The sequence below is a fragment of the Camelus ferus genome, chromosome 15, assembly GCF_009834535.1.
Source record: "Camelus ferus isolate YT-003-E chromosome 15, BCGSAC_Cfer_1.0, whole genome shotgun sequence".
Lineage (NCBI taxonomy): Eukaryota > Metazoa > Chordata > Mammalia > Artiodactyla > Camelidae > Camelus > Camelus ferus.
Window position 1 is genome coordinate 40,030,815 of NC_045710.1, and position 15,853 is coordinate 40,046,667.

The following is a 15,853-nucleotide window of genomic DNA, read 5'->3' on the forward strand; positions in this document are numbered from 1 at the left end:
TTCTAGTGACACGAAAGTTTTTTGTTCCAAAAAAAAAAAAAACTTTAGAAATTTCTTCTAAGTAGTCTTTTAATAGTCCCAAGAGTAATCAAATTCTCTATAAATAGCTCAAATCTGACTCTCTCATGTAAACGATTAACAAATCAAAGCTTACATTCTCCTGAATGATGGAGTACTTGGTCTGCTATTAAGAAAATATTACTCACCACCAAATGCACTAATGTCTAGACTCCTCTAAAAATTACAAGCTGCTTTCAGAGAGTACAGGCAAAAAAATCTGGTGCAATTTCACTCTTTTTAAAAAGCAAAGTACTCTCTTAAAGGAGCTTATAATAATTCTCTTTTTTAAAATCACACCTCATTACACTGACTAGAAAAATTTGAGACCTTCGTGGGACATTTTATTCAGAACACCTGTTATTCTCCTTTTATTAACACTTATTTCTCCAATCTCAAAATGCGCAATAAAACTACAAAATTAGCCTTAAGCAAATCCTTATACTCCAAGGCAGTGATTTTTTCACTTACATCAAAGATATTTTTAGTTTTGTACTTCTGTTCTGTTGCCAGAACTATGGAGATGAGTTTAAAAATACAGAAGAACAAAATCAGAATAATTTAAAAGGAATGAGAAAAGAAACCTAATTGCAACCTGTTTACTAGCAATGTGGGGCTCTTAGGCATTCTTTCTGTTTCCTGTGTTGCCTTTATTACCTGTCCCTAATAAACAGAGTATCAATTCTGGAAAATCTCTGAAGCTTCTTTCTTAGAAAGCAAATATACTGAAAGAATTTACAAACCTCTGAATGTTCGTCTCTCTCATCTATAAGTCTTTTTAGATGCAATACCATGTTTTTCAAGAGTGGTTCTACTTCCTCCTGAGACATATCAGTCACTTCCATCCATTGTAGATCAAACACATTTTCCTGATTATGAGTTACCTTTAGAAAAGTAACCAAAATAAATAATTTTTAAAAATGGGTAATATTTAAAAATCAATTTCATTTTAGTACATTAACTTAAATATTATATATTTAATATTTAAAATTATATATCCCACATAATAAAAATATGAAAAGTAAATATGTCTAAAAGGACATGTGAAATTAATGAACAATGAAAAGGCTTCCAATAAAAACAATCTTAACTAAACATAATCTTTAAATGAATTTATACTTATTTTACAATTAAAAAAAAGATATGTAATTCTAGGCATTTCTAAGGGAAGGTAATATTAATATGCCTGACAACTACTTTAACAAAATCAATTGATCTTTTCCTTAGATAAGACTAAATTTATTGTACTTGAATTCAAAAGTAAAAGTTTTTTTAATCCTGTAGGGTATATGTTACTGCTTTTATGCTGGAAAAGTTAAGTCTTTATAGATTCTGAAGATGATACTGTCATAGAACCTTAGGAGAAAAGGATTCCCAATATAAAGATATTTAAAGAATGGAAATTATATAAGTAAAGTACTTATTTCTTGCTTTCCACTTCTCACTGTATGTTCCATCATTTTGCTTTAATGTTCACAATAAAGAGCAAAAATAACACTTTTAAGAAATGGTGGCAAATTCAGCAACTTGCAACACTTAGCATTTATTCAAAATAAAATAGAAATAGCAATACAAGCATAAATAAACAAACATAATACATAAAGGGCAACTACCAATATAACTATATCTTGTAGAGTACTAACATGCTTACTGCTGACAATATTACTGACAAGAAAGCTGGGCTCTATGAATGGTAACTAAGAAAAGATGATATATGGAACACAAAGTCATTTAAGTAGAGAATATTTTAAACACTACCAATTTTCACTATTTTAAAATTCTCTCCTTTCCCTTTCCTTAATTCTCTTTCTAATCAACATGTACAAGTTAACAAACTGCAGTTCTAAAAAGTCTAATAAGTAAAACAAGATTAAAAGCCCAAGACTAGACAGATGCAGAAGTAGCAGCTTTTAAAAACAATTTTAACAAGTAAATTTTAACTTCAATTATTTGACATTGCACAATATATCCTACATTTAGGTTTTTATATGGATGTTACAAGCCACTGATGTGTTTAAAATTCAAGTAACATCTTCAATAAAAACTATGCTATGCTCATTCATTCAAAAAAAATCACTAGAATGTTATGATACTAAGGTTATCATTTTACCTCACCTCAGTTTTGAATTACAGACAGTGATCCACTTTCTGCTGCTTCCATTTACTATACTATTTATTCATGCTGTGCTGTCTAACAAAGAAATATACTTCATTCCTCAAACAGCACTTTCTGCCTATATCCCTATGGATAAAGGCAATAGTATATCTCTAGTCAGCACTGTGCCATGTGTAAGATGATTCATTTAAGAAAAGTCTTTAAAGAGAAGAAGACAACTTGTCTAAAACAATTCTTCTATATCTGATTTTGATTTGTTCTTGCTTAATCTATGACTTTAAGTATTTTGGGAGATATACAAATAAAAATACCACAAGCATTATTAAAAGTACATAAAAATTGTATACAGGTTATTACCTCTTGAATATGTGCAGCAACTGCTGCTTTTGTATCAAAATCTAAACCTTGAATTCTTTCAATAAATTCTTCTTTTTTCTGACACTAAAAGAAATGAATAAAACAATCATTCATATTTTATAGAGTATAGTTCTTAATATGTTATAAATAACTAAAAACTCATCAGGCTAAAAAGCTTGGCTACATTTTGAATAGCTTAATGAAGGTTTTGTTTTGTTTTGCATTTAAATGATCTCTCCAATATACTTACCTAATAAAAAGATAACAATTTAGAAATATTTATTTAAAAAGCAAGGTACTGAAATCCATACTATTTCTACACCGAAAAGTTCTGAAGTGGAAAACCATTACACAACCCATCTGAGGTCAGTACAATATTATTATACTAACTTTACAAACAGAGAAGAATCAAGAACTTGTTTCAGGGAGTATAAATTACTTGCCAAAAAACACAGTGAGTCAGTAGCAGAATTCGGAATACTGCCAAAATGCTCAGTCAGTCTTTGGCTATCATCAAACAACACAGCCTTTCTTCTTGGAAAAAAAATTTTAAGCAATTTTTACTTCAGGCTTACAATTCATTCTCACATCTTCATCCTATCAATCTTAGTAAAAGAAACCTATTTTTTTGGCTTCGTTCAACATGTATAAGATACTACAATAAATATTTGATTTGTTTCTAACAAAGTTACCAGGGGCAAAATTTAAGAATGTATATACAAGTATATATGTATCAAGTAGAATAAAAGCAGCAATTCTTTTATTGTGTACCTTCTTAAAAACTTTATATAAATTTAAAATATTACAATGCAAACCTAATCTTTTTCTTTCCATTCAGTACTGAGAAACAGTTTAACATGCATCTTACTGACTCCCTTCTACCATCTCTTATGCTGAAATCCAACTGCTAGTATAACTGTATTCTTACAGCTACCAAATGAGAAGTGCATACAAAACAGACAGCACTGCCTTGTCTAGCTTAGTTACATCTCTTGGGCCAATTACTGAACTACTAATGAAGACAATATACTCAAAAAAGAAAAACTGGCTCTGTGATCATTAAGAAACTTAGCCAGGTTCTGATTTATACTCTACACGTTTACTAATATCGTAACATTCTATTTCTATTGCCATACAATTTAACTCAACTAAATACAATTCTGTCAGTGCAGAAAGTTCCTCGTTCTGTAAAAACAAAATTATTAGGATGACATATAAATATTTAAAATTACCAAAATGTAGTTTCTAGATGTGACTGGGAAGTCAGAATTTTTTGGGGGGGGGGTGGGGATCTGATAAAAACTACTGAGTTTAAAAACAAGAACTTTTCTGTCTAGAAATAATACTTGACAGGCCTAGTGAGAACAATTAAGAATGACTTCTGGGTAGTACATTTGTAGCAATATATAAAATAATCAACTTTTTAGGTATGGTAACCTCAATTTTTAAGTTACATGCTTCCAAAAGTGTTAACCCATTCATAGTTTAAGACAATGAGCATATACAAAATGGCAGGATTATAATAACTATGACAAACTGAAGGGTTCCCTCAATTCAACTGCCAGACCTTTGCTTGCCACCAGTTTAAAGAAATACATTTCCCTTTTCTAAGTCCTATGGCCACTGTTTCTTTATTCATACTATCTTTAAAAGCTCACCCTTTAACAGTCTCAACACAAATCAATGACAATTCTTTCTTTACCCTTAAAATACCCACAATTTCTACTAAATCTCATCTCAAACTCCAGAAGTTTTAAGAATTTAGAATTCTGAAAATATTTTGCAAATAGGTTAGACCTTCATAAAGAATACAGAATGAAGCTGACAGGTTCTTGAAGGCTGGAAAAGAGAAAGACTACCAACATGGAAAAGAGACAGAAGTTCAAACTTTGAAGCTGAATAATCAGACCAAATGTTTTATATCAGCACTGTCCAATACAGTAATCACTAGCTATATGTGGCTACTGAGTATTGAAATGTAGCTAGTGCAACTGAGAAATTGAAATTTTACTTTTATTTAATTGGAATTAACTTAAATTTAAGTAGCAACATGTGGCCAGTGGCAATTCTGATAACCCAGCTCTAGAACATAAAAAAGTCTAGTGTTAAAAATAGAATTATAAACAATTTCACTTCCAACTATGAAGACTGTTGTGAAGACTAAATAATCGTCAGCAAAATTTTTCCATTTAAAACTAAACTCTCTTTTATCTTTACACAAAGTTCTTAAAGTGTTATGGGCACTAAAGTTACTTCTAATTCTATTACAGTAATTGATTCCTAAACCAGCAGATTACTATGATTTCATAGTATCTGCCTCCTTTTAATTATCAATCCCCCTTTTCTTCTATAATACACTACATGCATGCATAAATCATAAAGATGTTTTGGAAGAGGTTTTTAAGGCAACCTCTAGGGAAACATGAAAAGCTTGAGGTCTTTAAAAGTCTCAGAATAAAAAAATAGATGTTTTAAATGATATTACCATCTGATAATACAACTGAAGTTTGAAATAAAATAACAGAGTAAGTGTTTTTCTTCAAAATCTCCTTAGGAGGATATACAGTTATTTAAAAATTTCTAAGATAGACTTTGAACACCATTGCCCCATCCTTAAGTCTCTTAGAAACCACAGCCTGAAAAAAACATTTACAGAAGTTATTAAAATGAAAAAATGAAGAAATATTTTAACTTACCTGAACTGCACAACCCAGTAAAAGTAAAAGTAACTTTTTAACTTCTTCTGTGCCTTGTTCTGTAATAAAAGCAAATACCAAGTACATTTTACTTTAGTCCAACTCTCTTATATGGGCAGAATTACTTTTAAAGGTAATATTCACAACAACGCGACCAAGCGATTAAGTTTGTAAGTACAGTGGAGAACTAAAAAAAAAAAAAAAAAAAAAAAAGGCAGCTCTGTGTGTGCACAATGTAGTAAAAGCAGAAGAAATGGGCAAGGATCACAATTATGAAAGGTTGCAGTATAGATAAAATAGCCTTCAAAGCTCTGTGCAATGAAGGATGCTAACTATAAATCCACTGTTTTTCCATAAGTGATACTAAATCAGCAAACCAAATTAAGAACTGCTGATACAGAGACATGCTACAGTCAGCCAAAATGGTTCCTAATCGGTCTGGCTTCTTTTAGGTCTATTGGTGTTTTCTTTCTAAAACACACATCTTATAGGATTCATCTACCTATAAAATTTAAAAGGTTTTCCACTGAGCAGATGAGAATCAAAACCTTAAATGTCAGTTATGGTGAGGCTGGTAAAATAAATGTATATAACTAGTTGGATAAAGATAATGGTCTGTAACAGTACTGGAAAGTACATTCACTGTCCAACAGCACTCAATTCAGATTTCCTTAGAACATTCAGCTGACAAAAAAAAAAAAAAAGTTACTTCTTTGGCTAGAATTTCACCATCAAGCCAAACTGTCTAAGATTAAGTCCAAACTTCGTTTTCAAACATTTCGTCCTACTCTCCATGAAACAACCTACTTTCTTAGCCACACTAATCAGCCTTCCCCAAATTTATATATACATCCACACGCCTCTGTCTTTACTCCTTTGCCTATCTTTCTTCCCTCCCCGCTCCTCCATCCCTCTAGAGAACCAGCTACTAAGCACAATCCTAGGCACAGCTCTAACACCTCTGTGGAGTCTTCTCTGACCCAACCACCAATGGTCTCCAACCCTCACTAATCTGCCAACTTTAAGAATAATCAATGGCTCCACATTTTATAAGCTTTAACATTTTTACACCTTTATTTTGTACTAATTATTATATGATTCTCAGTCATCTGTGTATCTCTCACCAAGACACAAGGTCCTCTAGAGCATAACCTATTTTCTTTATATTCCTGGTCCCTATAACTTGGTAAGTAATTGCTAAATGCATGTGAAACTGAAAATTCCATTCTACATACAAAATTAATTTTCATTTGTATAATCAAATATCCCAGATTATCTCAAAAGATTATCTAAACTTCTAATTCACCTTAACTAATTGGTAGTTTGCTTAACAAAACCAGCTGCTTGGTTTTAGTTTTTATTTTGGTTTTATGTTTGTTTGTTTTGACTGAGGTTGGGAGTGGAATTTGGAGAAGATATACCTGATTTGTGTTACATGTAGTCTGTAAGAGTAAGTCCTTTGTTGAAACTATTAGGTAGCTGCTAATTTCCCCAAGTGTTCAAAAATTAAAACCTGAACATGTCATATTAAAAATCTGGAAAAGGGCAAAAACTTTGAAGAAAATAATTTAAATTATTTTAAATGATTTAACAAACCGCTTCTCATCTTTTTTTCCATTCAGAAGTAGTTTAATATAAATGACAACATATCAATTAGTAAAACCTTAGATTCAAGCAACTTTGGCAATGGAGATGATAAATATGTGAATAGAAACCTAGAAATTATTTCAAAATCACTTCTTTTCTAAGGTTATATTCTTTTAAGCTTATAATTACTGATCTTATCTTCTACACTTGCTTATGAAACACTAAAACTCATCACAAAAAAGTATCAATTTGGTAGTTGAAAAAAACACTGGACTTAACTGTAAAATGTATGTCTGATCCCATCCACAACTTAAAAACATTCTGTTTATTTTCTCCATATAAAATGGAATATCATCTCCAACTTTCCTTACAGAGCCACGAAAAACCTAGTGTGTTAATACTTACCAGAAAAGGGATTTTTGCCAATGGTTAAGACATTTGGCAGTGACATCATGATCAATTGCTGCAAAGTCTCCTGTGGAAAGATACCCAAAGGTTGTTATACTAGGTAATTACTCAACAAGCTACTTATGATTTGTGCACCTCTCTGTAGGCAAGCTATACTGCAATGAAAAAGAGAACCCTTTCTTCCATGGTAACACAGTGGGCTGATGCTTGCTAAAAATTATAATAAAGCCTGTGTCTGTGCCAAAACAGAGAGAGAGCTTAAAAAACGTGAACAAAGGTATCTAAAGGTTTTTTAAAATTTTTTCATTGAGTTATAGTCAGTTTACAATATTGTGTCAATTTCTGGTGTACAGCACAATTTTTCAGTCATACATGAATACACATATTCATTTTCATATTCTTTTTCATTGTGAGCTATTACAAGACATTGAATATATTTCCCTGTGCTATACAGTATAAATCTAAAGTTTTAAATCTTTTGTAACTATAAGTTAATGAATTAAATAACTAAAATTATATTATCAGATATATTTAAGTTAATAACACATCAAATGTCCACAAAATAAAAATGTCCTAGTTGAAGTAGTCTAATACCTATTATTTAGAAATCTGAATTTTAGGTGTTAGATAATTAAACAACATTCCTCAGTTAAAGACCAGGCATGTATACTCTTTTTGGGTTTTTTTTGTTACTTTTATCTGAGAGAACTAAGAGTATCAACTGATAGTAAAATTAAGAAAGCTAGTTAACTTCATCAAAAATCCTATCTTATGATCATTTCATAAGAGTAAGCTCTTTCTCACTGAATCATTATTTCTCTTCTATCTACAATAGATGTTTTACTTTCTTTGACTTCTGTCAAGCTTTTTGTGACAAGAATATATACAAATTCTGATGGTACAGAATGAAACAGAAAGAACTGAATGCTTTAAAATTACTCATTTTAGTACATCAAGTATACATCTTCTGTTTATACTACTACTTCTTTGAGGAAATGAAGGAACACACTGTGTCTATCATTATAACTACTAACAATGACTCGCTACAAAGGGTCTGGATGAATTAGACTACAGGATTGCTGGGTGTTACTAAATCTTTGGAAGATTACAGAAATAACTCTGACTGTATTTACAATGTGGCCTTCACTACATATTCAGACATAACCAGCTGCTTAGGAATAATTTTTTTGTAAGTATTCAATTCTTTCTGAATCATTCTTTGATTAACACTATGATGAGGAAACAACCATGAAACGTTAACGTATTGCTTTCTAAAGATATGTAATCTTAGATCCACAAGTGTTTTCCCATAGCCAGTGTGGCGAAACACCAGAGGCTAATTAAAATTAGTCTTTTTATCTATGATTCATTATAGGTACGTATTAGAAAATTTTAAGAATTTTTCTTCAGCATTTGTATTCTTTAAAAAAAACTATCACCAAAAATATGCACTTTTTTTTAAAAGGTATATACTTAGTATGTGATCATGTTAGTAAAAACAGTTAAAAATATTAAGAATAAGTGTCAAAAACTGCTAAAATCATTTATTCCAAGGATCAATACTGAGTTTGGGTATTTAATAAATGAATTTTCTTTAATGAATTTTTGCTTAAAAGCAAGGGTTCTCAAGATAAAATATGCAAAAGTCAAGTATGAAACAGCTAACTGAACTTAAAGGAATAAATTTCTAATTCATTCTAATTTTTTGTTTCCCTGACTTAAAGCAAAATTATGAGGAGTATCTTTGAACATATTTAAAAGAAATCATAAATAAGAGAACTGCATTAAAAAAAGCAGTCACTGTTTTGTCTATACCTTTTTTAGTGGAGATAATCTACGTCAGAACAAAGAAGATTCAAATTCACTCTAATAGAGAGGCTTTAAATTTCAACAGATCCTGAATGATTGGAAAAAAGCTTTATCTCAACTTCAAGAAAAAGAGAATTCTCATTTATACGATTTACTTTGGGTAACATAAGACAAAATTGATGAATCAACTAGAAAACATCAACTTATATTTCCAAGGCAATTTACTTTATTGATTTACCATGTAACATTCTACGTAGGTACACTGTTACAAAGGAAACTGTCCAAGTGGATAGTAATCCTCAATATGGTTCACTACCTCTTTCTTACATCCTTTTCCTCAAGGGGCTGCCCACTTCCTGCCTATTCTGTTACCCCATTCTCTAATGCTAACTCAGTCTCTCCACAAAGATAAAAAGCAACCTCACATATTCTTTCGTCACATGGTATCATCAATGACCTCATGTGTCAATACAGTTTGACCTTTACCCTATGAAGTTTGACTACATTTGGATGAAGCAAATTGCTATAGCAAACTGCTAAACTCAAATGTGCCCCCATGTATCTAAAAATGAACTCTAGTATAGTGAAATCTGAAGGCCTAGTATACTCAGGTAGAGCGGAGCTAGAAAGCCTAGGCTTAAATTTCAGCTCCATGACTTACTTTACGTGTGACTTTTGTTGGAAAGGGTAAGAAGTGAAACAAAAATATTAAGTTTTTATTGTAAACTGACTATACATTATGAACAAAGAATGCAAATTTTTTAAAGTATAAAGTTTATGAAAATATGAAGATTATTAAATATTAGAGGTAATGGGGGAAAAAAATCTACCTTTTACTTTATTTCCAAGTATTAATTTTGTTATGTCTGAAAGTACTAATACTAGATAAGGCATCTAAAAATTATATAAATTACACAAATTTTAAAAACTCAAATTATTCTAAAACGTCTATTTGGTTCTATGGCTTCTTCAGAGGATTCTAGCTACATTTTTGTAAAACTTATTTCCCTATTCTTGTCTTACAAGTAACATTAAAAAGTGTGTAAGACAAAAGAAATCAGAGGCTAAGAACACTGATTACTAAAATCATTATGCTAAATGAAAGAAGACAGTAATAAAAGACCAAATACTGTACAAGTCCACTTTTAGGAAATATCCATAATAAGCAAATTTACAGAGACAGAAAATAGATTAGCAGATGCCTAATGCTGGGGTGGTGGTGATGGTGGTGATATTTGTGTATGTAGGATTGTGGGAAATGGGAAGTGACTGCTAACAGATACAGGGTTTCTTTGGGGGGTGATAAAAATGTTCTAAAATTGGTTGTGTTGGTGCTTGTATAACTCTGTAAATATACTAAAAACCACTGAATTGGACATTTTAAATGGGTTAATTTTATGGTATGTGAATTATATCTGAATAAAGATGCTAAAAAAAATACAGCAGTATATACCCAGGATTAGGTTGCACTGACAACTGATTTAAGACTCTGATGAAGAAATCCCCTTGCCTTTTATTTACATCTTTTTCCCCAAGGAATTTCATTAAAATTTTCCAGAGAAAACTCCCATCTCTCTAAAGATGGTATGAAACCAAAAATTTAACATCATCATATAAGGACAAACCTGATGAAGATTGTCCAAATGAGTCACCACATCTAGTCTTTTGTTTAAAATGTCTAAAAATACTGACATAAAATAACAGTAAAAGGCAAAACAGATAAAACATAGAACCTAATTCACTAAATCTAAATGGAGGAAAATGAGAGTTGGAATATTAAAAAAAATTTTATAAGTTTATAAAAAATCTAAAACAGACTTTTATTTCTGGCAACAAGCAGTACCAAGTATCAGAAAGAAAGTAAAGGACTCCAAAAGTGCTAGATAATTTTTAAAGAATCTTTTACAATGTATTGACTGATCTCAAAAGAAAATTAAAAGGTAACCATCAAAAAGTAAAACAGAAAAAAAACTGAACCCTGCAAAAGAAGACAAAGAAGAAGCTGTTTTTCCTGGCCTTTGGTTAAGATTGAGGAGAGCTGTTTCCCCAAGAATCTACAATAATGTAGTCCCAGCTAAGAAACATGTATGTAAATACATAAATACATAATTTACAAACACACAAATGAGAAAAAGAGATTCAGAAGTACATATATTCAGGTGCTAAGAATGGTAATCTCCAGGCCCTGGAACGATGTTTGTGTTTTCTCATTTTTCTTTAGTTTTCCATAGTATGCAAATATTGTTTTTAAAATAATATAAAGTTGCTTAAAATAAATTAAGTGAAAAATACTTCTGGATTAGCTGCACAAAAGGAAACAAATCGTCTCTGAAGCAATGTATCCTTGGCCTAGACACAGAAGTATTCCCAAGGATAAATTCCACCCCCGAAAACGAGCTCACAATTAAAATACTCACACACATACACACCCACACACATACTGGTACTGCTGCCACCACCCCTGTGAAACACAGCAAGCAGAAAACAAAGAGCAGATTCAGATCCCCACAAATCTGATTTCACATTTTGTAATTATCAGACATAAAATCAAAAATAGGTATTTTTTAAATTTCTTAAGAAACAAAGGAAGAAATTAAAAGAATGATTAATTAACAAAGATGTAAAAAGAATCAAACAGAATTTCTACAAATGAAAGATATAATTACTGAGAGGCAAAACTTAATCAGTGGGCTAAACAGAAGCTATAAGGGGCAAATTAACAAACTGGAGAGATAGTCCTGAAAAAAAAAAACAACTCAGAATGCAGCACAAGATTGATAATGTAAAACAAAGTCTAATACACATGTAATAAAAATATCTGAGGTATATTAGATTACCAGGAAAGAGGCAATATTAAGAGAGGTAATACTAATACTATCAGCCAGCAGAGAAATAAGACAGTTTGACCTAAGAAAAGATATTTGACTAACAGCTGACTTCTCCAGAACAAAAGAGAGATAGAAGGAAAAAAATCTGCCACACACTGAGAGAAAAGTAATTGTTAACCTAGAACTACACACCCAACAAAACTATCCTTCAAGAACAAGGGTGAAATAAAGGCATCTTCAGGCAAACATTGATAAACATTACTATGAACAAGCCTTCTCTAAACAAACATTTAAACATTTAAAGGCTGACTTCAGTAAGAAAATAATACCAAAAGCAAGTCTGAGATACAAAGAAAAACCATGAGAAGGAAAAAAAACAAAACATATAGCTTGATCTAAAGGAACACTGATTTAAGTACCTTCAGTATTTACTTTACTGGATTTTTTTTAAAAAAGAACTAAAATACAAGATAAGAATTGCTTAAAAATTGTAAGGGGGGACAGGAATTAAAGTATTCTAAGGTCACAGTACTGCTCTATAAAAGAGTAATGCTATTGATTAATTTTGGCCTTTGCTATGAAAAGTACAAAGGGTACGACTTCAAGAGATCCTCCAAAAAAATAAAAGTAGGGTGAAAAACTTTTAAACCAGTAGAAAGAAAAACATGTAGAAACAACGACAAACGGTATGATTTCCCCAGAATAATATAACAATTTAAGACTCGTCTGCACCTAATGACATAGCTTTAAGGTGTATTAACGAAAACTTGACAAATCTATCACGATAATAGGAGATTTCAACTCATCTTTCTCAATAACTGACAGATCAAGAGATAAAATTAATCAAGCTGCAAAAGTTTGAACATTACAATTAACAAACAAGCTTGCTCTGACTCTGCACCCAAACAAATGGAGAATATACATCTTTTTCAAGCACACATAAAACATTAATGAAAATGGACAATATCGAGCCAAGTTAACATTAAGAAACGTCAAAGAACCAGTATCATATAAACCATATTTTTTGACCAACAATCAAAACCAAAAAGACTGCTTGAAAAATATCATATATTTAGAAATCTATAAGCATACTTCTAAATAATCATAGAAAATGCATAAAAATAAACAAAAAAATACAACACACCAAAATTTGTGTGATGTAGCAACAGCAATTCTTAGAGGCATGTTAATAGCCTTAAGAATGCTCATATTTAAGTTGTGAAATATGCTTCCAATGTAAGTTAAAAAAAGGAATAAAAAGACAGTTTTTGAAGGCAAAATTCGAGTAGACTAACAAAGTGTTGCAGTATGCAAGTTCTCAGAAAACTGAAATAATTTCTAAAGTTCATAAAATACAATAATTATTTGAAAAATGGGATAATTATGAAGTACAGGCTCGTACCTTTAATACTGTATAAGAAATAAACTATGTTATTACTACTCTACCTCCAGCAAATAGGCCAGTACTTGGCACATAACAAGCATTTAGTATATATAAGGTGACATACTAAACAACAGAAAACTGACTACCCAAGCAGTTACTAAAATACTAGATTAAAAAAAAGGACCACTTACCTGGTAATATAATTTTATCTGTCTCACCAAAATGGACAGATTATGAATTCTAAGTGAGGCATCATTGTTGACTTTTTTATTTACCCTCTGACTCTCTGATTTAGGATTACTGTAAGAAATAAAAAGAAATACTTTAAACTAAAATTATATTGAAATATACCTATCAACTTACAGACGAGTAAAAATAATCATATAATACATTTTTTCTTGAAACAAACTGTGTATTCATCTGCATTAACAGATGATCCAAAAGAACCTATGACTACTTTGACATGTATTCTGTGCTTTTTATTCATAGCAATGCATCTGATATTTCAAATAAGTGGTAAAATAAATTTCTACAGTAAGTCTGTAGTCAGATGTTGCCTTTCATTCTCACTTTGTCTCTCCATCTTCCTGGAATGAATAACCTTTTATTTCCTTTATATATATATTTATATATATATTGAATTGAATAATTGTATGTATATATATATGAATATAGTATATATATATGAATATATGTATATATACATGTATGTTTATATGTGTGAATATATATCTTTCCAGCCCCCCAAATCTATTTAAATCAAGAATGTAAAATATGGGCTAATACCCAATAAACGTATCTCCTCACTTGATAATGGGGACTATATTTGAGCAGGCAATGCCCCGAAGAAGTTAAAGAGCAAAGTGATGACACAGGATAACACTTTTTAGTTTAATGCAGTCCTATTTGTCTATTTTTGTTTCTGTTGCCTGTGCTTTTGAGTCATATACATCATTGAACTCTTTTTCAAAACCACTTTATAATCTTCTCTAGGAAGTCCCTTTATTAGCTATATTCTTAACTACTTTCTAGTTTTTGCTATTAGAGTAAGTGTAATATTTAAAAATATATTTGCTAGTAGGTTACTACTGATATATAAATGCTATCAGTTTTTGTGTATTGCTCTTATCTTTACAAACCTTGCTAAACTCTAACAGGTTGTTTGTTGGTGCTTTTAAAGGTTCTCTTGAATATAATTTGTAGCTTTTCTATACTGATAATCAATTATTCCAACATCAATTACTAAAGAGCTTACTGTTTCCCAATGGCCTCAATGATTATACTAGATTTCCACATAAGTGTGGATCTCCTTTTGGACTCTATCCTGTTCCATTACACCATTTGTCTACTCCTGTGTCACCAAAACCTTCTAAATATTACTACAGCTTCATTGTTACCTTGATTCTATTAGAGCAAGTCCCTCTCTTTTGTTTTCTAAATGGTCCTGCTTAGTCACACATGCTGCTCTTTTCTATGAATTTTAGGATATATATAAGGTTCTATGAAAAACCTTGTTGAGATTTATTAGGACTTTATTAATAAAAAGAATTTGATAAAAGACTTGCATCAGTAAAATTTTAAAATTTCCCCACAAAGATCTTATACATTTAATTAAGATCTTTTTTTCTTACTTGGGTTTTTGTTTGTGAAATGGATTTCTTTTCTATCACACTGTCTACTTGGTCCTTGCTACTGTATAATAGGAAAACTGTAGTTTTTGTATATTGCACTTCTGATTAACTACCTTGAAAATTTAGTTTACTCAGTTCATTTCGTTGGGTTTTCTAGGTAAAAAAAATCATACTGTCAGCAAGTGATAGTTTATCTTCTCCTTTCCAATGTTACATCTCATTTCTTTACTTATTTTATTAACAAGTAATAACAGAGATAGTATCTGTCCTTATCTTGCTATCAAACTTAATGGGACTGCTTTTAATGTTTTGCCATTAATGAACAATGTTTGCTGAAAATTTCTGATGGATACCCTCCTTCAAGTTAAGTTCCCTCCTACTCCTATTCAGTATCTGAATGGGTGCTGAATTTTTCCCAAATCTACTCCTGATTCTTATTATTTAATATGTTAATGTAATGAATTACACTGTTACATCTTCTAATACTGTATCATCCTCACAGTCCTAGACTATTTACTCCATCAGCCCCAACCCATGGTATAACAATTATTCCTCTTTTTTGATACATAATTATATCGTAAATCTTATACTAAATGTCTTTATGCCTCTCACTTTCTTACTAGACTATAAGTTCGACAGCACGGACCTTATCTTATTCTCTAAAAATCAGCATATAACCTAACACAAATGTTGTTTGAATAAAGTAAGCTAAATCCAACCTGTGATGACTTACACTTAATGTATGGGAAATAATGAATAGCCCAAAGCAAATGGGAGTTATAAGCAGAAAAGTGGGTCTCTCAGGGAAAGGTACCAACCAGAACTAGTTACTTACAAAAAATGAGGAGACTATATTGCAGAAGTCAGATCACATGTCATGGCAGTCAAAAGACAAACAGCAGCATGGTCAGGAAGTCATGGTTAAAAATTCAGAGAGCTGAAGGGAAAATCCTGTTTTATGTAATCAACTCTTTTTGTCA

General features: G+C 31.0%; 1 protein-coding gene across 10 annotated transcripts in view; it reads right to left on the minus strand.

Annotated features, from left to right (window-relative positions):
* CCDC88A (coiled-coil domain containing 88A) overlaps positions 1-15,853 on the minus strand; it is a 104,968-nt gene that overhangs the window by 69,558 nt on the left and 19,557 nt on the right. For 9 of the 10 annotated variants that reach the window (XM_006174455.3, XM_032497574.1, XM_006174456.3 and 6 more), the window contains exons 3-7: positions 13,434-13,542; positions 7,219-7,288; positions 5,227-5,285; positions 2,531-2,614; positions 801-941 (exon numbers count right to left, since the gene is read on the minus strand). In XM_006174455.3, the coding sequence (XP_006174517.2) occupies positions 801-941; positions 2,531-2,614; positions 5,227-5,285; positions 7,219-7,288; positions 13,434-13,542 (463 nt within the window). The remainder of the gene's footprint in view (positions 1-800; positions 942-2,530; positions 2,615-5,226; positions 5,286-7,218; positions 7,289-13,433; positions 13,543-15,853) is intronic. The other variant, XM_032497571.1, reaches the window with a different exon arrangement.